This window comes from Suricata suricatta, chromosome 3 (genome assembly GCF_006229205.1).
Source record: "Suricata suricatta isolate VVHF042 chromosome 3, meerkat_22Aug2017_6uvM2_HiC, whole genome shotgun sequence".
In the NCBI taxonomy this organism is placed as follows: domain Eukaryota; kingdom Metazoa; phylum Chordata; class Mammalia; order Carnivora; family Herpestidae; genus Suricata; species Suricata suricatta.
Window position 1 is genome coordinate 108,693,486 of NC_043702.1, and position 25,292 is coordinate 108,718,777.

At 42.7% G+C, this 25,292-nt stretch overlaps 1 protein-coding gene across 1 annotated transcript in view; it reads right to left on the bottom strand.

Moving 5' to 3' along the window:
* Window positions 1–5,994, bottom strand: part of LOC115287058 (cryptic protein-like) — a 30,063-nt gene extending 24,069 nt beyond the window's left edge. Inside the window, exons 1-5 of the mRNA XM_029933336.1 lie at window positions 5,972–5,994; window positions 5,614–5,666; window positions 5,349–5,522; window positions 4,449–4,566; window positions 4,117–4,226 (exon numbers count right to left, since the gene is read on the bottom strand). Of these exons, the coding sequence (XP_029789196.1) occupies window positions 4,117–4,226; window positions 4,449–4,566; window positions 5,349–5,522; window positions 5,614–5,666; window positions 5,972–5,994 (478 nt within the window). The remainder of the gene's footprint in view (window positions 1–4,116; window positions 4,227–4,448; window positions 4,567–5,348; window positions 5,523–5,613; window positions 5,667–5,971) is intronic.
* Window positions 5,995–25,292: the final 19,298 nt, after the last annotated feature.

Here is a 25,292-nt window from a genome sequence, read left to right on the forward strand (position 1 = left end):
CGGTACAAGAGACAGGGGGGAATGAGGAACCTAAGAGTTGTGGGGAACTTAAAAATTAGACCTAGGCAAACCAAAACTTAACCTGCTCCGCTTGTTCTGCTTCTGTACATATGCTTGGGGCGCTGTGTGTAGGGTGGGGTCAGCCATGTGGCTCGACATTGGGGCGGGGAGTACTGGATGTTCAAACTGTGGCGGGATCCAATCGGGGAATGCAGAATGTCTGGACTTAGATCTTAGCCAATGTAAGTGCTGTGACCATGGAATGCCCCTGACTTGTTTGGGCCGGCGTATAAAGAGGACGTGAGCCGCCAGCACGGGGCTCTCTCTCTCTCTCCGCTATTCCAGCTGGGAGTGAGCAGAGGTCCGGGTTCGAACCTGAAATAAACGATCTTTGCTGTTTGGCTTTGACTCTGGACTCTGGTGGTTCATTTTTTGGGGGGTCTCCCGAGTTCTGGGCATTTCATTAGCTTTAGAATATGGCATATATTCAGTATTCAAAATAACACTATCAAAAATATTTACTTAATTTATATTGATAATTATTCTTATAGGAAGAGTATAGAAATGGCACAATAGTTAGGATTCACATCCTGAACCCCTGTACACTGTTGGTGGAAATGTAAATTTGTGTGCCCACATTAAAAAAATGTTATATGATCCAGCAATTCCACTTCTGGGTTTTTATGCAAAGGAAACAAACATACTAACTCAAAAATATATATGCACCTTCATATTCATTGCATATTATTTATAATAGCCGAAGTACAGAAGCAACCTAAGTGTTGATATCCATTGATAGATGAATGAATAAATATATGATATAGATATGTATAAAGATAATATAAATATGATATAAATCTGGATAAAAGAAATTATACATATATTTATATATAAAACACAAACACAACAGTAAAATATTTTTCAGCCACATAAAAGAAGGAAATCTTCCCATTTGTCACAACATAGGTAGACCTTGAGGGCATTATGTTAAATTAATCAAACTGAGAAAGACAAATACCATATGCTCTCACTTATATGTAGAATCTTAAAAAATCAACAACAACAGAACTCATAGAATCAGGAACAGTTTGGTGGTTGCCAAAGGTGGGTTGGTAGGTGGGGAAATGGGTGAAGATCAAAGGTAAGAAGGTACAAAGTTCCATTTGTAAAACAAATAACTAATGGTAATGTAATGTACAGCATGGTGACTATAGTTAATAAAACTACGTTGTATATTTGAAAGTTATTAAGAGTAGATCTTAAGAGTTCTTGTCACAAGAAAAAAACTTGTAACTATGGAGGGTGTTGGATAGTAACTAGACTTGGTGTGGTAATCATTTCACAATATATACAAATATTGAATCATGTTGTATATCTGAAACTAATACAATGTTATATGCAAATTATATCTCAAATTTTAAAAAAGTGTATGACAAATTTCAGGGATGTCCTTATGTACTCCATAAATGGCAGCAATTTTATTCATAGATTAAATTAGTTATTATTCACAGAATAATGTTATCATTATATCAATGTGCTATGGGATGTTTATTTACAATATTTTATATTTATAAAATATATTGTTTCTAAATTAACAACTAGCCTCTCATGATTATCTCTTAAGAAATAAAATATCAGACCCTGTTTATTTGCTGTAGGAGTTAATTCCTCTAAGCCTCAGTTTTCTCAAATATAAAAAGTATAATAATACCTGTTTCATGGGCTTAAGAGAATCGAATGTGATAAAGTGTATGAAGTGTCTGAAATATATTGAATGCGAACAAAAAATAGCCATCATCATCATCATCTCTCATATCAAAACCACTGTCAGCACAGCCACCACAGTCATCTGCTGTGAAGAAGGATCAACGGGTCAAAGAGTACAAAAGTGTTACTGTGCTTTCTGTACCTGACAATTTACTCTCAAACACGACTATTTTGTTCAACTCTCATGAGCAGAAGCCACATTTTGGAGCCACTGTCACTGTCCTTAGCAGACAGCATTCCCAGCCTTGAATGTTTCCAAAGATATAAAAATAGTAGAAAGCCTGGAACCTAGTCTTTGCCCTACTGCTTCTGAAACCAAGCTGGCCTCGCATAAGAGACTGGAAATGATCACAGCCAGTTTCTTCCCCACATTACTGCTGGGAGTGCCAGAGGCACATGGGAAATGACTTTACTTGTAGGACTACACAGGTTCCACCTGCAATATCAGCATCTGTTTCCTAATTTGTGTCCTTCTTTCTCTGGAGCACACCAGGAGCAGCTAGTGAATCACGGGCCAGCAAACTGAGAACCCAGTAGGAGAAGGGGTGCTTTGGTAAATGTGGTGGGCATAACAGAAGGATGAAAAGATACATTTTCCAATATTGTACTATAATAACACTCTCCCTACTGGCACTGCCCACACCATGCACAGCTGGATGAGAAGGGCAGGGCAATAAGGGTTGTACCTTCATTAAGTATCCTTGACAGGTAATGTTTCCCAAGGTTGCAGAAGAGGAAGCAAGGTGCAGAAATGTGGGTTGAAAGCTGAGCATTCATTTAGTGTGCTCCTCCACTACTGGTCCCACCAAAAAAGCAGGGGAAAGAATTTGGTTTGGAGGGTTCCTACCCTCATTGGTGCTGCCCTTCCACTGCAGTCCTGGCAGTGCACAAAGGGGTGGGAAGTGGGGTTGAAGGGCTATATCATTAAGTGTGCCCTTAAACTGTGGGATTTGCTCAGGACTGAATTAGGCCAAAGGAGGAACGTAAAAGGGGGTTTAGGAGTTTTGACTTCTCACAGCTAAGGCCACCAGGACTGACTGAAGAGGGCTAGGGCTGTGCCTTCGTTAACTGCTCCTCACTGACATGCTGAAGAGGGGAGAGGGTACAGGACATGGGATTGAAATGCTGTACTTTCTTTAACTGTGCCCCTAGAGGTCAACAGCAGAATGTTAAATCTGTTCTCCGACCCAGGAAACTTCATGTTTCTTATGGAGTTTTAAAAGTGAAATATTTGACAGGGGTGCTGATGTATAGGGGCACATGTATCCCAATGTTCATAGCAGCACTTTCAACAATAGCCAAATCACGGAAAGAGCTTAAATGTCCATCAAGTGATGAATGGATCAAGAAGATGTGATTTATATATACAATGGGATACTACATGGCAATGAGAAAGAATGAAATCTGGCCATTTGTAGCAACGTGTATGGAACTGGAGGGTATTATGCTAAGCGAAATAAGTCAGGCAGAGAACAGATACTACAGTTTTCACTCATATATGGATCAGGAGACACTTAACAGAAGACCATGGGGGAGGGGTGGGGAAATAGTTACAGAGAAGGTGGGAGGCAAACCATAACAGACTCTTAAATACTGAGAACAAACTGAAGGTTGATGGAGGTGGAGGAGAGGGGGAAATGGGTGATGGGTATTGAGGAGAGCACTTGTTAGGATGAGCATTGGGTGTTATATGGAAACCAACTTGACAATAAACTATATTTTAAAAAATAATAAAATAAAACTGAAACATTTGCACTGAGTTTGCTCCCTACTCAGAATCCTCACAAACGAGCATTCATTCACCCCTTGTGTTCTCCACATCCTGCTAGCTTTTAATATGTGTGGCAGGCCTGAGCCGTTATAAAGCACCTTCCTTCCCTGGGAGCACTACCTGGTAGGCCGTAAAGGGTGGCGCCTAGCCATTCATGCCTGTTCCTGTCCTGCCAATGCCCTCATTTCACAGTTGGAAGATGGGGTTGGTGTGGTGTAAGGAAATCACTGATTTAGTCGCATAACCTGTCTGCCAGGCTTGTCTTGTCTTACCAGCTTGTGTGCTCCCCAATGTTGGCTCACTGAAAGGATACTTGAAGAACATTGTTTGGAAATCACTTTTAAACCCAGCAATAGGGGCATAGTAAATTTAGGAGTAAAATTTTAAATAATAATAATGATACTATGCTGATAATCACCTAATGATAATGTGATTAGCAACGAACGTGACTCTCCTAAATGGTGAATTTTTGCTCATTTCTCCGTTGTCTGGCACAGCCAGATCTCTACAGATAGGAAGGTAAAAGGAGCAACCATCTGTGTGTGTGAACTGTACTAATAGGAGGCGGGTACTCTTACCGCAGCTGCCGGGTGTCTGGCGAGGGAGGCAGTGCAGGGCTGCGAAGACACACCTGCAAAGGCGGCAGCCAAGGAAGGTCCAGGCTCCGTGCTTCACCGCGCCGCACTCGCTGGGGAGGCGGCAAGGCGGAGTTAGCGTTGCCAAAGCACTTGCGCTCCCTTCTCCCGTAACCATCCATGCCCCACCCCGCACAGGCCCCGCGCCCACTCCCATCCACTCCCCGCTCCTCTCTGCCACAGGCCGCCACTCGGGCCCTCAGCGTCCGCCCCAGTGCCCCGGCCGCAATGGCCCCGCCCCAGCCACCTGGCAGCCTGCTCGGTGACGCGCTCACCGGTGCCTCTGGTCGTGCTCGCAGTAACGGCCGGTAAAGTGGGCGGGGCACACGCAGAAGCTGCCCAGCACGCAGGTGCCGCCGTTCCTGCAGCAGCGCAGCAGTTGCAACGGCTCACCTGTGGAAGAGTCGCCCGGGTGTCAACCCCCTCCTGCCTCTTGGCGTTTTGAGTTAGACAAACCCGAAGAGGGCTTCACGAGATCGCCCCTGAGAGGCAATAAAATTTAACTCCCTGCTAAGTGTGTTTGCTCAGGTAAATCCTACTTGTTAATTTAAGGATTAAAAGCAAACTGCCAGGGGTACCGGAAGGTCAGGAAGCAGTCCGAGGACCCGACGAGAATCCCTGCCCCCTGCAAGTAGGATTTTCTCTCTTCATTCCTTTCACTTGTTAAAGTCAGGCTGTGACATCCCTGGACAGTGATAAAAGACCGGCCTCCAGGACGGGGACCACCCATGGTGCTGCAGAAAACTCTCTCACCTCTCGAGCTCCGCCAGAGGGACTGCCCACCCCTACCCCCACCCCCACCCCCACCCCCACCTCCACCCCATGACCCCATGACTTGGGGTCTGGAGCCTGAGAGTCTGCAATAAGCCAAGCAAGAGTCCTATTATCTTGGGTTGGGATAGTTTTGAATATATTTAAATCACCACGGTTCTCTGGACCTGAGCAGATGGAATGTTTTACCAATGAACTAGTAAAACTTTTTTTCAGTGCAAAAGAACACCTCCCTAGGAAATATTTTTCACTTTATAGTGTATCATCATTTGAAGATGATAAAATGTGCTTTGTTGGATTTTTCATTTTATAATTAATCTATTCCAGGTTTTTCTCAGATCCTAAATCGGGAGATCACAGACTGAGATGATCACAAAGGTAATGTGGGCAGCTTTGCTACTTACGCTCTTGGAGAGCCGGGAGGTAGGGAGGTGAATCCTGGGGTCTCCAACCTTTGGCGCTTGCATTCACCTCCCCAAAATTATTCAGGGTCCAGTTGAGTGTTTTCTGCTGGAGCTTTTGAGCTGTAGAATTGTTGATTTCTTCTCTGTTACCTTTATGTTTCTCTCTGTGATAACCTTTTAAAAACACTGAAAATATGAGACTGATAATGATTATGAAGCAAATCTAAAATAAAAAGTAAGAGACTATAAATAAAATGCTTCTTACTGTTGTTTCCCAAGTGGATGATCTGTAATGCCAAACTGGTAAAAAACAGAAGCCTAGAATATTTAAAGAAAATTACTGAAGTTTAAAATATTAAAAGTAGAAATTTACATATGTTCAAAATTTAATACAATCATATATAAACAAATCTATACAATATTTGATGTGTAATAAATATTGTACCATCATTTTAAAACTTATAGATTTTAATTAATGTTGTCATGACTTAGAAAGATGTAGAGACCAAAGAAGTGTACATGTCCCTTAATGAGAAGGAACAAATGTGCATGCATTGCAGTTCATTCTGGAGCCTTTCAAATGCCCCTCTTGGCTCTCAGATGAGGATGATCTGTGTCCTTACCTAACAGGGTGGCTCCGGACCATTTTCCCACTGACACGTCTGGTGTGAGAGTGTCCTCTCATCAATACACTGAAGACCAATTTCCAAAGAGCTCAAATATGACTGGGTTTTGTATTTGAAGGTATCTTTACTCCAGCTCTTATAACAACTTAGGGCATAAGATGGATAAGTAAAGAAGATACAGGTATTTCCTACCCTCTGCCTAGGCCATGAGAAACAACAGTGAGATCTCTGGGTTCTGCTGTGGAGGCCCATTAAGCAATGACCTGCTGTGACAGGCAGGGCCCATGCTGAGCCTCCAGGACTGTCCCCTAAATGAGATCTGGTGGGGTGGGGGTGGGGGCCAGACACTTGGGCTGATTCTCTCCTCAGTAGTGTTAACAGTGTTGACAGCAGCAGGAATGGTCCACACTAAACATTTGTGGCTAAGGTAACAAAACTTTCCCTCACCAAAACAACAACAACAACAACAACAAACAACAAACAAAAACATTAAAATCCCAACATGAACAAAAATATTTCACAGGAAAATGAAAAGATTATATTACATACTCTTGTACTGATGGTGAGGGCCCAATTAAAGAAGGGAGCCATTGTGCGGGATATAACCAGCAGGTATGGGTCCCAAAAGTCTTGACTGGGGAGCATGAATATAAAGAGAGATATCTCAACACCTATTTTCTGAAGATGTATCAATACTTCAAAATAACAGAGTGAGCCTTTTCTCTGTGCCCAACATGGTGGTGAATATGGTACAGCATGCCCCTGGGGAAGCGCTATTATTATCCCCCAAGTAAAGGAAGGGGCAACAGAAGCTTAGATTCTAAGTTTGTTGGGGCAGTTAGATCTTTGAAAAATATGTAATGTACAGATTTTATGAGAAGTCTACAGTGTGCTCAGTATGTGAAGACTACTGAGTACAGAGGTGACTGCTCCTGCCCCCTTCATTGTCTGATGTTAAGCTCTGAATCCAAGAAGGGAGTAATTGCCAAAGTAAGGACCAGAGACCTTTTATCAGCACTGAGGATACCATGCAACTCTGGGGCAAATCATTCTGTTACTTTAATATAAAAACTGCTTTCTAAAAATACCATGCTTCCTCCAAGGGTAAAATAGTCTTTGATACTGATTTAATTTTTTAAACATTTAAATGTGAGGTTTATTAAAGAGGCTGTTACATAAACCAATAGGGAATTGGTGAGCCTTGCTGCCATGGGGCTTCCCAAGGAATGAGTCTGAGCTGCCAGGACCCGGTCAGGACCAGCAGACCTGGTTGGACAAACCATATGGAAGATGATACCTCACACCTTCAGGGAAACATCTGTAACTGCAGTCATTACGTGTTTGTAATTACTTTTAAATGTAATGGTTATTACTTGTGAAGTGCATTATTTAACTATATATAAAAGTAAGTATATGTGGGGTACCTGGATGGCTCAGTAGGTTGAGCGACCAACTCTTGGTTTCGGCTCAGGGCATGATCTCTTGGTTCGTGGGTTTGAGCCCTGTATCAGGCTTTATGCTGGAGAAAGTATATTTTATGACTTCAAATCAGTAGAAACTTTTATTTGAGCAAATGGGTTGTAGTAAAGTAAAACCATGTATAAGCTAAAGGATTATATTTCTTTGAATAAGAAGATTTAAAACTGTTCAGTTTACAGGATAATATCAAATTTCTGAGAACATTAAAGCTTTAAGAATACTATCTAAAATCTAATCCCCCTGCAGTTTCTTCTATTAAATTTTGTGTTGTGGACATTATTTTTTAATTTGCAATCTGTTTTTTTAAACTTATTTATTTTGAGAAAGAGAGAGCGCGCAGATGGAGGCGCAGAGAAAGAGGGAGAGAGAGAGTGAGTTCCAAGCAGGCTCTTCACTGTCAGCACAGAGCCTGACTTGCGGTTCAAACTCACAAACCGTGAAATCATGATCTGAGCCAAAACCAAGAGTCAGATGCTTAACCAGCTGAGCCACCCAGGTGCCCCTGTATTGTGGACATTTTTGAACATACACAAAAGCCAGGATAATAATGATTCAATAAACTGGGATTCGTAGATGAAGTATCCATTTTTGCCAATCTTTATCTCATTTATTTTTCCCATGAATATGTTTTTTCTGGAATTTTTTAAAGCAAATCTCAGACATCATGATATTTTCTATATCAAATAAGGTGTTGAATATATAAACTTTATAAAATGAAACTGTAGGAAAAGGAAAGAAAATGTCTTGCCAGCAAGACAGGATTGAGAGTGTAGAAATATGGATGGAATGTCCAGTCTCTAGCTGTTTGCTTAAGACCTAAAGTCAGATCCAGGGAGGGAAAGGGTTGATGGCCCACCAGTGAGAAAGCTGCTCATACCTGTTTTTCAGCATCCTTGCTCTCATTTACTTACAGATATTATAAAAAAAAAAAAAGTATTGCATTTCTTGGCGCAGAGGTTTGCTTAGTTAAGGAGGCCCAACTGACCAGCTGGAAGGGGTTGTAAGCCTAGTGAAGGGGGAGCAGATCCCCAGCTCTGGGGAAGGTTTTTTCTTGTTATCAGTTGTAAATAGATAAGATTGGAGCCAACTCATTTACCAGACCTCCACTAGTACTTGCGACTCATTTTGAGCTGATTTAAAGTGGGTGGGAATTGGGACACCCTGTCCCAAGATTAGAGACTACCCCACTTCTGTGTCCACAGTATATCAAACAAGCTCAGGGAAATGTTCTGCAACAAATTAGGTGTGAAGAACTTTAAAGCAGTAGTTGTCCATGTGTGCTGCTCATTGGGGTCTCTGGGGAAACTCTGAATGTGTACTTAAGCCACACCTCAAACGCTGGGCAGAGGCCAACATCAGGATTTTTTTTTTTACCTGCTCAGGGGACTCCAGCATACAATGAGGACTGTGATTCTGCTCTCTGTGTTTTATGTGGCTCTGTGTTCCCAGTGATGGAAGTGCTTCTTTCTTGTTGCATTCCTGCCGTTTACTTCAGTGCCTGAAGTATGGTATCACACAATCTGGTGTTATTCATATTGAAGGACTCAGGTCCGAACTAAACAAACTCTATAACAGGCTTCAGATTTCCCTCCAAAGCTGGTAGGCCTGAGTTTCGGTATTCCCCAGAGTGATCAGACAGTTAAGGGAAAAAGCACATATTGCCTAAAAAGGAAACTGCCTTCACAACGGCCAATCAGAGAGGGCCAAAAGACATATCTAACATTCCTGAGGTCGGGGGCTGGGGTCTGGGGGCTATACATAGTTGCTTAATGTTAGCCAATCGCTTGCCAGTTGCCCAAACCCCACGTGGGGGTCCTTAGCACACCCCGTAATTGGTTATTTTCAAAGGAACCCCAAACGTTATGATTGGGCCCCACCAAATGTAACGGACACCCTAGAGATTCTGAATGGTTAAGGTTGTCACTAGGGCTGCTGTGTAATAATGATTGGATTGCTGTGCCTATGTCAAAATTCCTTGTAACTCCCCCTTTTCAAACCCCATAAAAACCCTGCTCAGCTATTGTTTGGGGCTCTCAGCCAGATCCACTGCATTGGTGAAGTCTGAGAGTCCAAGCTTAAGCCCGAATAAAAGACTCCTTGCTTTTGCATACATGATTGGACACCTGGCGTCTTTGGGGTGTTCGTGATCTGGGCACAACATTATGATCTTTAAAAATGAATTATACTTACACCCATTTTTCAGTGAGGGGACTGAGATCTAAGAAGTTAAGAAACTGGCTTGGGGATGTATGATTAACAAACGGCTGTGTGGAGGCTTGAACCCAGGTTCATCTGATCTAACATCTTGTTTGATTCAAGTTGCTTTAAAATTACTCTGTTTAATGTAGACTAGGCATACTATACTCACTGAATTACACATATTGTTTTATTTTATTGTCATCCATTCTTATGACTTAGAACTTAATTTCTCCATTTTATAAATGGGAAAAGTTAGGTTTCAAGAGTTGAGGACTTGCACAGTGCCTCACTGCAGTGGCCCAGGTGGTTGAAAGCTGAGCTGTGGCTTGCAACCATAACAGCATGCTGCTGTCCCTTGAAGCAGGCTGAGAGCTTCTGAGTGGGCACAGTGGCAAAGACTAGATGGAGGGGCACTGCCTCAGTCATACACTGTAAGGGAAGGGATTAGAGACCAGAAAGTATTTACCAAGACAAGACAGTTACAGGGCAGTTACAGGATGTGGTCTCTGGGAGGCAGTGTTGAGAGCACTGTCTGGTAGGGGGAGGGAGGTGTCCTAGAAATAATAACAGGAACCATGAGGTTCCCCAGGAGTGGTAGAAGGGCAGGAGGAGGAGCTGTGGGTAGACATAATGCAGGAGAAACTATAACATATAGAAAGGCCAGATGATGGGGAACCTCCTGGATGCTCCTGCAAGAAGTCATGAAGGGCTGACTAGGAATCAAATGGGAATTTAGAGAAAAGAATAAATTCTAAACATATATCTAGCAACCAATGTAATTTTTCTCTATTTTAAAAACTGTAATATATCTTCATGTTAGTGTTAGGGTGGCTGGTGCCATGGGCCACAGAGTTGCACAAAGATTGGAGGACACCAAGCAGGACAGAGTTTATTCACTCTCCAAGGGAAGAAAGGGACCAGATATCGAGAAAAATATTAGTCCTTAGTCAGGTTGGGCATTTTAAGGGATTTTGAAGGATGTGCAAGGGTTGCAGTTGTGCTCATGATGGAATGTGGGGAGGGGGTAGAGTCTTGGCCAGGTAGAGCAGGAGGTGGCAGATTTTCTGAGGGGCTCTGTCTGGAGCTCCTCCAGGAGGATTCTGGGTTGTGGTCAGGCTAGAGAAGAATGTTTTGTAGTAGGGGTCTACTTTCTGAGAATATAGGGCACGCTAACCTAGAAAAAGTTAAGGCCAAGGCAGACACCTGTGAGTTTTGTCTGTAAGTGTGGCTGGGTGTAGGTGCTTTGAATAGATACCTTTTAGTTAGAGTAGAAGAAACCGTGAAAAAGAGGATAAATATACTTATCCTATCATTGTTCAAAAATAACAAGTCTTTTATTATTCCCCCATGTAAAATGTGAGGCAACTGAGCTTTAGAGCTTCAATCCCTTGTGGCAATTATTTCTTTGGAGAATATGGAATATACAGGTGTTATGAGAAGAAGCCTGTAGGGTGTGTGTACAGTATCTAAAGATTGCTGAGCACAGGGTAACTGCCACCTGTCATTGTGCCGTTTTTTAAAGATTAATCCTAAGTGGTTTATATATTTTAATTTCATTGTAAATGATATTTTGTTTATTTCTTTGCTGCTCGTATTTAGGAACACATAGATTTTATTGTGGTAAAATATATATATAACAAAATGTCTTAGCTCAGTTTGCTTTAACAAAATACCACAGACTGAGTAGCTTAAACACTTATTTCTCAGAGTTCTGGAGGTTGAGAAGTCCATGATTTATGTGCTGGCAGAATTGGTTCCTGGTGATGTTTCTCTTCCTGGCTTGCAAACAGCTGCCTTCTCATTGTGTCCTCACATGATATAACAGGGGGCACTCTGGTCTCATCCTATAGCGCACTAATCCCATCTTGAGGATCCAACCCTCATTCTCTGGTCTAAGCCTCACAAAAGCTACCTCCAAAACCCCATCACATTGGAGGTTACCATTTCAACATACGAATGGGGGGGGGGGCACAATTCAGTCCACAGCAAAAATTGCTATTTTGCCATATTTAAATTTAAAATTTAGTGGTATTAATTATAGTAGTAATGTGTAGCCATCAGCACTTCTTAAAAGCATTTTCACTACCCCAGAAGAAACTCTACCCATTAAGCAATTGATTGCCTACCCGTCCCCAGCTAACCTCTAATCTATTTTCTGTCTCTATGAATTTGTGAATTCTAGGTATTTTGTATAAGTAGACTCATATAATATTTGTTCTTTTATTTCTAGATAATTACTTAGCATTCAGGTTCATCCATGTTGCAGTATATATCATGTCGTAATCCGGAGGCCGGGTCCGGGGCGCTCATCCCCAGCATTCGGTGGTACCTGTTTCGACTGACCGGCAGGGCGGAGAATTGTCGTGGGTCCTTCTCCTGAGGGAGGGAGAGAAAAAGGGGGCAGGAGAGGGAGACGCAGAGAGTAAAGACACAACTCACAGTTTCCGATCAGGCAAAAGAGAGAGAGAGCTTTATTCAGAAAACTGTCTTTTATAAAGGTTTCAAGGCGGGAAAACAAAGCAGCTGACCAAGGTCAGTTACCAGGTAAACAGAGTCAAATGAATATCAAAAGAAACGCCCAGATTTGCCTCAGCAATGCTGGGAAGGGGGGAGTTAGCTGAATAATCCAAAATATGATTTTGATCTTTTGTGCACCTTGGCCACTGGCTGGCCCAGCATGACAGACGCCAAAGTTATTTTGACCAGGAAATGGCAGTCTCCAGCCTCTAGATGCAAATCTTGTTTACTGGTTCACTCTCCGGAGAGTGATAATCCTTGCCTGAGGCAGACAGAAAACTTGGCGGCCCCGACAATATCAGAACTTCATTTCTTTTCACAGCTAAATGATGTTCCATTGTTTCTGTATAAACCACATTTTATTTATTCATTCTTCTGTTGATGGACACTGGGGTTGGCTTTAGCTACTGTGAATACTACTGTAATGAACACTGGTGTGTAAATGTTTCACTTGAGACCTTGTTTTTAATTATTCTGAAGATATACCTATGAACGCAACTGTTGGGGCATGTGGTAATTCCATGTTTAGCTTTCAGAGGAATTATTACACCATTCTTCATAGCAGCAGATGAACTTTCCCTCACTGCATCACAAGTACAGTGCAAGTAAGTAACCCCTCACTCCAGAAAGGTGGCCTGTTGGATTGGGGCAGCTTCTGTACACACTAGCCTAGAAGTCCAGGGTGCCTTCTAGGGTAAGAGGGTAGGAGGTACATGTGCAGCAATGTGCATACATGGGGCAATCTGAAGGTGCAGTCAGGCACCTGGGTTTGTCCCATGAATCAGGGACATGGAAGCATAATTTGGGCCATGGGTGAGGACTTTGGGAACACATGGAGCCAAAAGATTCTATCCAACTCCAAAACAGAGTAACTAATTCCTCTGATGCCAGATCTCTTGGAATCTTGATAGACATTCCAGGCCTGACCAGGGCTATAAGAGATGGGAGACAACTTGAAATCATGATTGTATGGTGTCAGAGAGGCCCCTAGTCCAGTAAGGACAGGAGGGCCATATGGGCTTTGATGGTAACCACCATTCAAACCTTTTCATCACTGGATCATTGAGTAAAAATGCTGCTCTAGGAAAATGATGTTGTAAGCAAGGGCATAGCCTAGCCAGTAGTGGGTGTGGGTCTGACACCTGGGGGCAGGTATGTAGGACTGAACTGTGTATGTATGAGCCAACTTAGCATGTAGGCACCCTAGGATCAGTTTCTGGGTCCTGGAGTTGTGACAGGGCCCCCTGTGGAGACTTTTGGGGGACCCCAAGGGCTGTCAAGTTTCACCCCACTGCAAACCCAAGTTGTCTGTTATCCTGAAGCTAGGTCTCATGGAAACTCCCAGACACTACCAGGAAGTTCACTGATGAAGACATCTGAAGGACCTGATGTCCACGGATGCTGTAAGAATGTCCTGGCACAGAGCTCCAAGGGTTCTCACTGAAACATCCCTCCTCTGTCTGCTTCAGGAATGCAGTGAAGGTATCCCTAATTACACAAAGATGTCCTGCTGTGCTGAGGCAACTCCTACTTCCAAAGGACCTGAGGTCGTGGAAACCTGAGGGCAGAAGGCAGGCAGGGAGCATGTGCTGGCCTCTCCCAGCCTGCATCCAGGCTCCCTGTCATCACTCCCTGGTCAGGGCCCTATAGGGAGAGTCCCTACCACAAGTTCAAACTTGTGCAGTGTACATGTGGTTGCCAGTGGTCATCCTGCTCCAAAACAAGGTAGCCAGTTCTCCTGATGCCAGATCTCCTGGGATCTTGGATGCCATTCCCTGCTTCATCAGAGTGCTGAGGAATGAAAGACACCTGGGTACTCAGTACCCATAAAGACAGCATAGCCATATGGGGTTTGACAGTAGACACCATTCAAACTTTTTCATCAGTGCCATAGTGTGGGAAAAGAGACCTAAAGAAGATATCCTGGAAAGTGAGGGCAGGCACATTCCAGCAGTCCAAGAGGACCTGATGCCTGTGTAAGGTGAACAGCTGGGAAGTACACTGATGAGACACACCTGGGAGACCTGATTTTTAAAATGACACTGAATATCCTAGCACCACAGGGCCACAAGGGGTCAAACTCAATGACATTTTTTCTCCACATCTGTAGTGCAGCAAGGAGGATGACCTGCTGAACTGGGACATCCCCTTACACCTAGGTCTAGAATCTGGGAGACCTGAGGGCAGGAAATACACAGGAAATGATGTGCCCATGCATAGGCCAGTCAGAAATGAAAGCCACACTCCATGTCTTGGCCTCCAGGTCAGGCCATGTAGGCATAGTTTGGGCCACAGCCAGGGGCTGTCCAATAAGAACAGAAGGACCCTATGGGTTGTGAGGGTGACCACCATTCAAATCTCATCAATGGTTTCGTGCAAAGAAACGCTGCCCCAGGAAAATGGCAGAGTAAACAAACCCAGGCCCTGCACAATAGGCCAAAATGGGAAATTCACCCATTGTGAATGAGATGACACCTGGGTGACCTCACACTCACAGATGTCTTGAGTATCCTCTGGCACAGGTCGTAGGGTTCTAATTCAAACATCTCTTTCTGCTTCAGGAGTATGGTGCTGTAACCTACGGAAGATACCTAGCTGCGATGGGATAGGCCTATTTTCATGTCACTAGGGGTCCTGGAAATCTGAGGACAGGAAGTACAGAGGGTGCAAAGTGAGCATGCACTGGCCCTTCTCACCCTGTAGCCAAGCCCCCAGCATAGTTTCCCACAGAAACATGTAAGGGTATTGCAGCTCACAAGTGTGGACTTGAGAAGGATACAAGGGACTACCAGAGGTCATTTTGCTCTAAAACAGAGTAGCTAATTCCCTTGACACCACATCTCTTGGGATCTCAGATGCCTTTCCAGGGTCACCAGAGCCTAGTAGGATAAGAGACAACTGAAAATCATGATTATAGTCTACTAGATTGCATAAAGACAGCAAGGTCTATTGGGGTCTAACATGAATAATCATGATTCAAACTTTTTCATCAATGGCACAGTGCAGGGAAAGGCTGCTCCAGAAGGTGTCCTGTAGATGAGGGCAGGCTCATTCCAATAGGCAAACTGGGAAGGATGCATGTGGCAGATTCCCAGGAGTGGACTGCCAATGCCTGAGCCTCAGTGACTCTGTATTCAGGCATCCTGAGATGGGCCTCCAGATCTGAGGCTGGTCCCTGAGGCCTCACCCCTTTTGATGACTTCTGGGGGACTCACAGTGATGCCAGTGTCCACTTTGCTGTAAACACTCCTGTTCCCTGAAATCAGATCTTATGGAACTGCTTAGCCTTACCTTCCAAAGTATGGACAGATTGTCCACTTATAATTATGAGATATCGGGGAGACCCAACTCCCCCAGAGGCCCTGATTATCCCTCTCGGTGCACAGGATTACAAGTGGTCTAAATCAAAGGAATGTTTCCATTCCCCCACCAAAGCACAGTGCATGGAACCCCTAGATCCAAGAAGAATGTCTGCTTTGTGAGAGTTCTGTTCACAAGGCCTAGATGTCTGAAAAGTCTAAAGGCCAGAAGTGCTTGGGGAACAAAGTACACATGCATTGGCCAATCCAAAGCAAAAGCCAAGCTCTTCAGGGCTCAATCCCCAGGTAAGTGCCAGGTATGTTAATTTGGGCTACATGCAGGGTCCATCAGGGTACACACTGGGCAAAAGGTCCATACTAATCCTAAACAATATAGATAATGACTCTGGTGCCAGATCTAGTGCCATTGTGTGTCTGAACAGAGTTTCATGGGATAGGTGACAGCTTGGAGTTGATTGTTGAAGAAATGTTTAGTCCAATAAGAACTGGATGGTCCAATGGGGCTGGCTATAAATAGCATTCAAACCTCTTCGTCACTGGATTAGTACAAACACTGTCCCAGGAAGGTAGCATGGTAAGCTCTAGTAGGTCCTATGTAACTGGCCAACTAAGCCTGATGCCTGGGAGCAAATGGGCAGGAACCAACTGAGCACTCTTAAGGTCATATCTATCACTCATCATCCAGGCACCCTAATTCAGTTCCTAGTGCCAGCCTTGTGGGGATGGACAGGGTCTCTAGTGGAAACTTCTATAAGTCTCCCAAGGATGCCAAATTGCAACCCACTGCAAAAGCAAGTTGTCTGTTCAGAAGTCAGATCTCATAGGAAATTTTCAGCCTTTCCAACCTGAGAACAGCCAGGCAATTCCTGATGAGACACCAAATGACCTCACTCCCACAGATGCCTTGAGTATTACCTGGCACAGGTTCAGTCCCAAGGGGTCTCCCTGAACTAATCTTCCTGTCACTGCTTCAGTAAAGCAGTACTAATAACTCCTACCTAAGGAAATACAACCAGATGAGCTGGCAAAAACTCTATTGCAAATGGCCTAGAGGGGCACCTAGGTGGCTAAGTTGGTTTGGCATCCAACTTCAGCTTAGGTCATGATCTCATGGTTTGTGGGTTCGAGCCCCACGTTGGGCTCTGTGCTAATGACAGGGAAAAATCTGTTATAAGATGACTGACAAGACTGATAGGGGAATTCCAGTCCCTGCCCAAAGACTCACATTCCGGGTTTTCCTTCGCACCTGCTTGTCACAGGAACAGACTATAAATTGTCCCCTCTGCTGATGCTCTGAGCTTAGACCTCTAGAGAATGATCTCTTCTGAGCCCACAGGTCTAAAATAAACCTCCTGCCTTCCAAGATTTCTGAGTGCTGCTTGGTTCTTCTACCGGGTGGTCCAGACCAGATTCCGTAACACAAATGGCTCAGAGCCTGGATGGAGCCTGCTTTAGATTCTGTCTCTGTCTCTCTCTCTCTCTTTCTCTCTCTCTCTCTCTCTCTCTCTCTCTCTGCCCCTCCCCTGTTTGTGCTTTGTCTGTCTCTGTCTCTCAAAAATAAATAACTATTTAAAAAAATCAAATGGACGAGAGGTTCTGAAAACTGGAGGGCAGGAAGGCAGGAGTTTGGTGGGAAGCAAAGTACATGTGAGCTACCCTCTCTGACTTTGCAGCCAAGCACTCTGGGAAAAGTCCCAGTGTCTCAACCATTTAGGAATGCTTGGGGCCAAATGACTCACAAGAGGGCAGCCACTACACTTAATCCCTCCAAACAAAGCAGCCAACTCCCCTGATGTCAGATTTCATGGAATCAAGGCAGATTTTTGGCCAATCGCCTGCCTTCTCTTTGGGCTGCCCTTCTAATAATAAAGCTTCTTCTGCTTCAAATCCAGTGATCTGTGACTAGCCAGTGACTGGCTTATTGCACATCAGACACATGAACTTGATTTTAGGATTTGGTAACAATTTCACATGGCAGGCAGGCCCTGAGTGATGGGGTCACTTGGGGGATTCCCTGTGGCTGTTTGGACCACAGACTGGAGTCCAAGAGAGTTCTCTCAACTATCTCCCTGACTGTTGGGAGCTATTTGAACTCACCGGTAGAGTTAAAATTCCTGGTGAGGGTATGGCAAGTTTGCATGGTCTCTTGCCCTCAGATAGCTCCCCAAATCTACCCTCTTTAAACTTTTCATTTCTGCTTGGGCACCAAACCTCAGAGTGCTTTGCTGATTAGTGTCAGGAGTGGCCTGTCCCCCTGCCCTGTCCCTGAGGCATGATTGCATCTGGTCGGGGAAAAGATGAGTAAACTAGATACACCGTAATGCAACATATAGTTTTCCCTAAGCAATTAACTGATAACTGACTACCTTCTGGGCCTGAATGCCTTTGTAAAAGTCACTACTGCAATAAAATGTATCAATCATCTTTGGGACTGTGAGAGCAGGCATTATGTCTCCCGAGAACCTGTTTTTCTGGGAACTTTCTCTTAGAGTTATAAACAGCCTAATGACCCTTACTCATAAAAAACTGACCTTTACTAAACAATGCTGTTTGCCTCTTGGTTAAAGGTTGCTTCCTTAAGGCTAGACCTGAGGTTTTGTAAAAATACCTATGACACTGTGAGTGCCTGTAGCTAAGTTTTTTATGACAATCATTACTACTAGAATTGTAACTTCTGCAGAACCCATGTCCTGGAAAATTGTAAAACTTATCTATGAGAAATAATTTACTGCTCTTTCTGGTCCTTGTACCTTTTGCCATAAATAAAGCTTGAGAACCAGACAGGGCAGAGATGCCTGCCAGAATGGTAGAGACGCCTGTCAGGTGGGCAGGGGTGCCCGTCTGGTGATCAGAATGAAACTCAAGGCTCTCTCTCTCTCCCCTACACCGTCATCCTTCAGGGGAACCCTGGACATGCTGAAACTGGACTCTGGCACCTACCAGGGTTGGCTACCTTCAAGCTCAAGTTGTCACCGGAGCAGAGAAATCTGTTTGGCCACTAGGAGGAATTCTGCAGCTCAAGGATGAGTTTCTGGTGCACACACCAGCAACTGTGTTTTCCTCTCATTTTGCTTTTGGTCCTTTCAGGGAAATTTTCAGATAAGCTGTTTTATTTTCCATTTTACAAAACGGAAAAAGTTGTATAACTACCCTTACTTGATTTTGCTTCCTCTCATACGTTCTTGTCTTTGTGTGTTATTTTGTGTTTGTCTTGTTTGTATCATGGGAAATGCTGATTTCAGACTGCAGCTCTTTGGGCTGCTTACTCCAAAATTAGTATACTTTTAGTTATGAGTCTATGAAAAAGATTGTTTTGTAATGTGGGTTGGCTGCAATATGCATTGAGTGACAGAGAAAAGTGGCCAACAAATGAGATATGAAATCATAATACTACTTTGCAATTAAAACTGTTTTATAAGAAGGAAAGGAAATAGGATGAAATGCCCTATGTACGAGCTTTTGCATCAAGTTAATCTTCCCAGAAGTCATGTAATCTTATGGTGCAATAGGCTGGGAAGATTCAATATATCTTCCCTGATTCTGACAAAGGGGATAATACAAAAATGATTATTGATATGATAACCAACACCCATCCAGGGAAGCAGAAAATGGGGCAGAAGTTCCTGCTCTAATGCCAGCAGCTCCATCTGATCCTGCCACCGACGATGGAACAAAGACACCCCTATAGGGAACAAAGGACCCTAAACCAGGGATACCTCAGAGGAAAGTTTAGGAATAGTCTCCCCCTGCGTAGCCATCAGGGTCCCCCTTTCAGTGTGGGTTTCAACCTGGCTTGTCAACAAGGCAATATTCTTTATGCCAATACTATTTGGGGGATTAAATGCTAATGGGAAACCAATGAGAATGGTTTGAGTTCATTCCCCATTTTCCACATCAGATCTATTTAGAAAAGCAATCTGCCTCCTTATCATGATGATGGACACAACATTGAATGATTATTTGCCTTGATATTTGCTACTTACTATCATACTTGGGCAGATATCCAAATCTTATTAAATATCCTTCTGACAGTAGAAGAATATTTTATTGTTTGGGATGAGGTACGGGAGGAAGCTCCACCTACTGGACCCAAATAATCACAAGTGGTACCAACCTGCAACCGCAAATGGGATGTTAATGAAGGTGGGCTTCCTAGGCTCCAAAACTATCAGGAAGACATTTAAGGGGTGTCTCAGTCCATAGAGCATGCAGGTATTGATCTCGGAGTTGTAGGTTCAAATTTCACATTAGGTGCAGAGATTACTTAGAAATGAAATCTTAAGGTGTACTAAAGTGGCTTAGTTGATTGTCTGACTCTTGATTTCAGATTTGGTCATGATCTCAGAGTCATGGTATCAAATCCTGTGTCAGGTTCTGTGCTGAGCATGGAGATTTCTTAAGAGTATCTCTCCTACTCCTCTCCCCTGCTCATGCATGCACTCACTCCCCCTAAAAAAATAAACATAAATAAATAAATAAACTCTTAGAAAAATGCATTTTAGTAGGATCCAAAGAGAGGTTCCTAAACAGAAAAATTTGAATAAAGTCCAAGAACTTTTCCAAATGCCTCAGGAGGACCCCTTGTCCTTTAAAAACAAATTTTTTAAAATTTACTAATGCAAGATCAAAAGGATCCAAGTCCTGAAATGCCTGAAGACATCTTGACTATGGTAAACCATGCTATTTGGGCAGACGGGAAACCAGGAAAAGCTTTGAATCGCTCAGGTGGTCAAAGGTTTTTTAAAGAAGGAACATGTTATTCTTCATTTGAAGCAATATCCTCTCAAGAAAGAGAATTAAACCCTTAATAAAAGACTTCTAAAAATTCGGACTCATTGGGACATGTCAGTTGCTTTAGAACTAACCCTCACATCCTCCTCATATGGAGGGATATTGGCTTGTTCAGGACCTTGGAGCAATCTATCCAATAGTACAGATCCAGCAGTGTAAAGTTCATATCCCCTCCTAACAGCCTTGCCAGGGGGGACTTTGGTTGGTTTACTGTCTTAGGACTCCTTTTTTTGTATCCCCCTTAGAGAAAGACTTTCAAAAACTTTTGCCTTTGAATGGTAAGATCCAGATACCCAGATGAAATAATTTTGTGGGATGGCGTTTTTTCAGGATTTAAATTTCTTTGACATTGTTGTTGCTACAAACGGGAGAGACCTCCAATTAAAAGAAGGTACTCTTTTACAACATGTGGATGACATTCTAATTGCTAGCAAAAATGCAGGACACCATCACCACTCTCAGCTTCCTTGGAAGAAAGTGGCTATAAGGTCTCTAAGAAACAGGCTCAAAAATGCTAGCCATTGGAAGACACTTTGAATTTGAGCTCTCCTAGGGACAGAGAAATTTGCTTCCTGATTGATGAAAAACCCCTTGCCTGCACAGCTGCTCCCATCATGCCACAACGACTGAGGAGACTTTTAGGCATGGCCAGATTGTCAAATCTGTATCCCAAATTATATTTTGTTAACTTCCTTTATGAAGCCCTAAAAGGAGTAGATCATGAATTTCTAATATGAATTAAGGAAACAATCCAGGCATTTGACAAAGTGAAAGAAAAAACTGCTCACTGCCTCAGCCTTGGGTCTGCCTGATCTTAAAAAGCCTTCTGATTTGTTTACAGACAAGAGACAAGGCATGCACCGATGGGTACTCACCCAAACATTAGGATTTGCTCCACGCCCCATGGCCTGCTTCTCACAGCAACTAAAACAAACTGTTAAGGGATGGCACATCTATCCCATTAGGTGTTCCATTTATCAAGACAAAAAGGGGGCTAATGATTAACTTCTAGATACCAAGCCATTCTTGACAAGTCCTAATATCAAGTTAAAGTCAGTTAATTTCTCTGAACCCAGCCACCTTACTGTCTAGCTGTTTTGAGGAACCCCAAATAATTGTCTCCAGACCATACAGCAGATAGATTCCAGCTGATCATATCTGGTGTACCAGCTCCTCAAGAGACCTGGAGTTGAATTCCTAATAGATGGGAATAGTTTCCTGGAATGCAGCATTTTACTGGGTATGTGGTTATAACTTTTCAGGGAAACGTGGAAGCCCAGGCCTTGTCTTCTGGGGCCTCAGTACAAAAGGCTGAAATTCATTGTACTACCCGTGCTCTTCACCATAGTAAGCACAAATGGATCAATTTGTACACAGACTCCAGGTACACTTTTTCTGTTATACATACTCATGAGGCAGTATGGAAGGAAATGGGCCTCCTTAACTCAAATAAAAAGGAGGGGCGGCACCTGGGTGGCTTAGTCAGCCAAGTGTCTCACTTTAGCTCAGGTCATGATCTCATGGTTTGTGAGTTTGAGCCCTACATGGCTACAGCATGGAGCCTGCTTGGAATTTCTTTCTTTCTCTCTCTTTCTGTGCCTCCCCCACTCCTGCTTACTCTCTCTCTCAAAATAACTAAACTATGAAAAATATTTTTAAAAAATAACAAGGAAATTAAACATGCCTCAACCATCCTAAAATTAGTAGAGGCTGTAAACCAGCCTACTGAAGTGGCTATTATTCATTGTCTAGGACATCAAAAAGAAGACTCACATATAATCAAAGGAAACCAATTGACTGATCAAGCAGCCACATCTGCACCTAATTCTCAAAAATAAATGATAAACTGGCATCTTGGATTCCACAGATCCCTTTCACCCAATATGTCCCACATTATTCATAAAAGGATTTGGAAAAGCAGAAGAATGGGGATTTAACACTGAGTCTCCCACATTTCCAGGATGGAAAAGTAATGAACAAGGCATATTGCTAATTACAGAAGATTTACTATAGGACTTCTTAATTGTTTTTTAAAGCTTATTTATTTTTGAGAGAGAGATAGAACATTAGCAGGAGAGGGGAGGCAAGAGAGGGAGACACACAATTCAAAGGAGGTTCCAAGCTCAGAGTCTGATGCAGGGCTCAAACTCATGAACAGTGAGGTCATGACCTATGAGATCATGATCTGAGCCAAATTCAGATGCTTAACCAACAGAGCTACCCAGGTACCCCTACTAGAGGAGATCTTAAAAGAAGTCCATCAGAGTACCAACTGTGGGAAAGATGCCACCCTCCAATGGATACAAAAATATTTTCTAGGACTCACTTTTAGAAGATGATAAGGCAACTTAGCAATATATGTCAAGAGTAATCCTAAGGTTTGATCTCCAACCTTAAAAGGAGTTCAATATTGCAGAAAAAGTGCCTGTAAAAATTAACAGTTAGACTTTATGGTCATGTCAAAAGCTCCTGGAAATTTTTTATCTCTATTGTTCCTGGTAGGTACCTTTTCCAGATGGATAGAGCCTTCCCAGTACAAATGGAGAAAGTGTAAGGAGGCAGGTCTGAACCAAACTGACTCTAATCATTAGACAATAGAAGGTCACACATTGCCCAAGGCAGGAGGGACCACCCTTGTAACACCCAATCAGGAAAGGCCAGCTAACACCCTTAACATTTCTAAGGGCAGTCCTAGAAAGCTAGTCACACCCTATGTGAGGGTCCTGGACCCACTCTGTAATTGGTCAATACTCTAAATGTTGTGATTGGCTCCCACTAAAAGTATTAATGTACGGTTAAAGTTACTGCCACTATTGATAGGCGATAGTGATTGGACCCCTGTACCTGTCTCACAATTTCCTGTAACTCCCCCTTCCTGAACTCATAAAGGCCCTACTCCACCTTTGTTCCGGGCTCTCAGCATAGATCCACTGCGCTGGTGAAGTCTGTGAGCCCAAGCTTATAAGCCTGTAATAATAATAAAGCCCTTTGCTTTTGTATGCATGACTCAGTCTCCTTGGTGGTTTCTGGTTTTTGAGGACGATATCGGAAACTTGGGTATAACAAAAGCATCTGAGGTCACTAAAGATCTGTTAAAAGAGATTAATCCTTGATTTAGACTTCTGAACTCATTTAAAAGTGATAATGATACAACCTTTATGGTAAAGATTATACAGGAAGTCTCAAGGGCCTTAGGAATTAATTGGAAAATATGGAGAGATTGTGATCTACTGGAAAGACTGAAAGGATGAATCATACTTTAAAAAGGACTATTGCTAAAATCTGCCAAGAAACAAATCTTACCTGGGCCAAAGTGTTAGTTGTTGCCTTGCTGTGAATCAGAAATAGCACCCTGAAATAAGGTCCAATTATGTCCGTTTGAAATTTTGTATGGGAGAATATTCCAAGCCTCACCCCATCAGGCTGACCTACAAATTTATATATTTTTTGGTGCAAAAAGGTGGTTTTATTAAAGCATGGGATAGGACCTGTGAGGAAAAAAAAAAAAAAAGCTGCCCCTGACCCACAAATATTAAAGGAAATAGTTGTAACAGGATCTGTAAAAGCTTTGGGTCACATGTTCACTTCTATCTGTAAATTTGTTTCTAACAGGTCACATTATCCTATGGACATGCCACTATGCCCCTTCAGGCCCAGAGACCAAATATATCTGAAATTGTGGCAAAAGCCCTGCCTTGATAAGTAACTTAAAGCCTGATGTTGACAACGCACTCTCCCATGAAACTTGCTGGAGTTAAACCTTGGGTGCCAAGAATAAACGTGAGGAATCCATTAATCAGCACTGCAAGCCTGTAGAAGACATAAAGTTCTATTCACAAAAGCTAAGTGATACATAGCTGTCTTCCATTTGTAATTGGTTTTGTGCTTTTTGCTCTCACAATGCAGGTTTTTCTATTAGTTCAAGATCTACGCTTGCTATCCCCAATTTTAATCACTTCCTTTGCCATGATACTAATAATTCTTTATTAAAGAATTATTATAATAGGACATTTTGCCTTATGAATATGCTTTATTACCCTTTTCCTCATGGGCTGGAGGAACAATTTGATGATAAGAATCTCAGCAGAATAAGGAGAAATGTGTAAGGGAATTAATTCCTTCTGTTGCATCTATGTTCATTCTTCAGTTGAAGTAGAAACCTAAATGAATTAGAAAACAGGTTACTTGGTTAAAACAAATTCCTGTGGAAATCCCAGAAATAAAATGGGACTAGTTTTCTAATAAATTTTCCAGGATTCCACAAGGAATTTAATCAGTACTTTGGTGATGCATAAAAGTGGGATTATCTGTCCTAGTTGTCCTTTTTATCATTTTATAATGAAAGCTACTAATGAGTTGCAAAAGTCAGGACCAGCTTGATAGTTGTCAAAAATACTGAAGTTGAGCCAGACACCAAAAAGTTCTCACAATTGGGAACAAAAAAGTTTCATTTCTCAAAACCCAAACTTCACCCCTCTTTGCAAGAAGTAGCTAACAGGGTTGTTGCCCTGTTTCCCATGATGAGGAATTATAAACAGGAACCCAGTATATGCTTCATTCTTCATGTAAACTTTCTCTAGGTTCTTTTTCCACTGTAATTATACATGTAATGTGTAAGCAAATTCCTCTATAGCCTTGCAAGAATCACTAAACTTGTTCCTTGGTTTTTTTTCTTCCCAGCATAAGGTATTAGAACCAAGAAGAGAAGCTACCTGATAATGTTTGTTTTACAAACACAAAGCCAACATGTAATTTTATGAGACCCCAGCTAGAGACCAGATGTCCCAATAGTACAATATCTCAGAAGTTTCAATTTTCCCCTCCAAGTATCAAAGTCCATCTAGTTCCTGCCCTCTCCCCCTCCCTCCTCATATCTTCATACTTTTCATATAAACCTTTCTTACTCAACGAAGGCAAAGCAGATTTGGGACTGATCCCCTGTCTCCTCATGGGGGTGTCCTTCTGATAAAAAAGATTTCTCTGCTTCAAATATGGTGACTCAGAGATTTGGC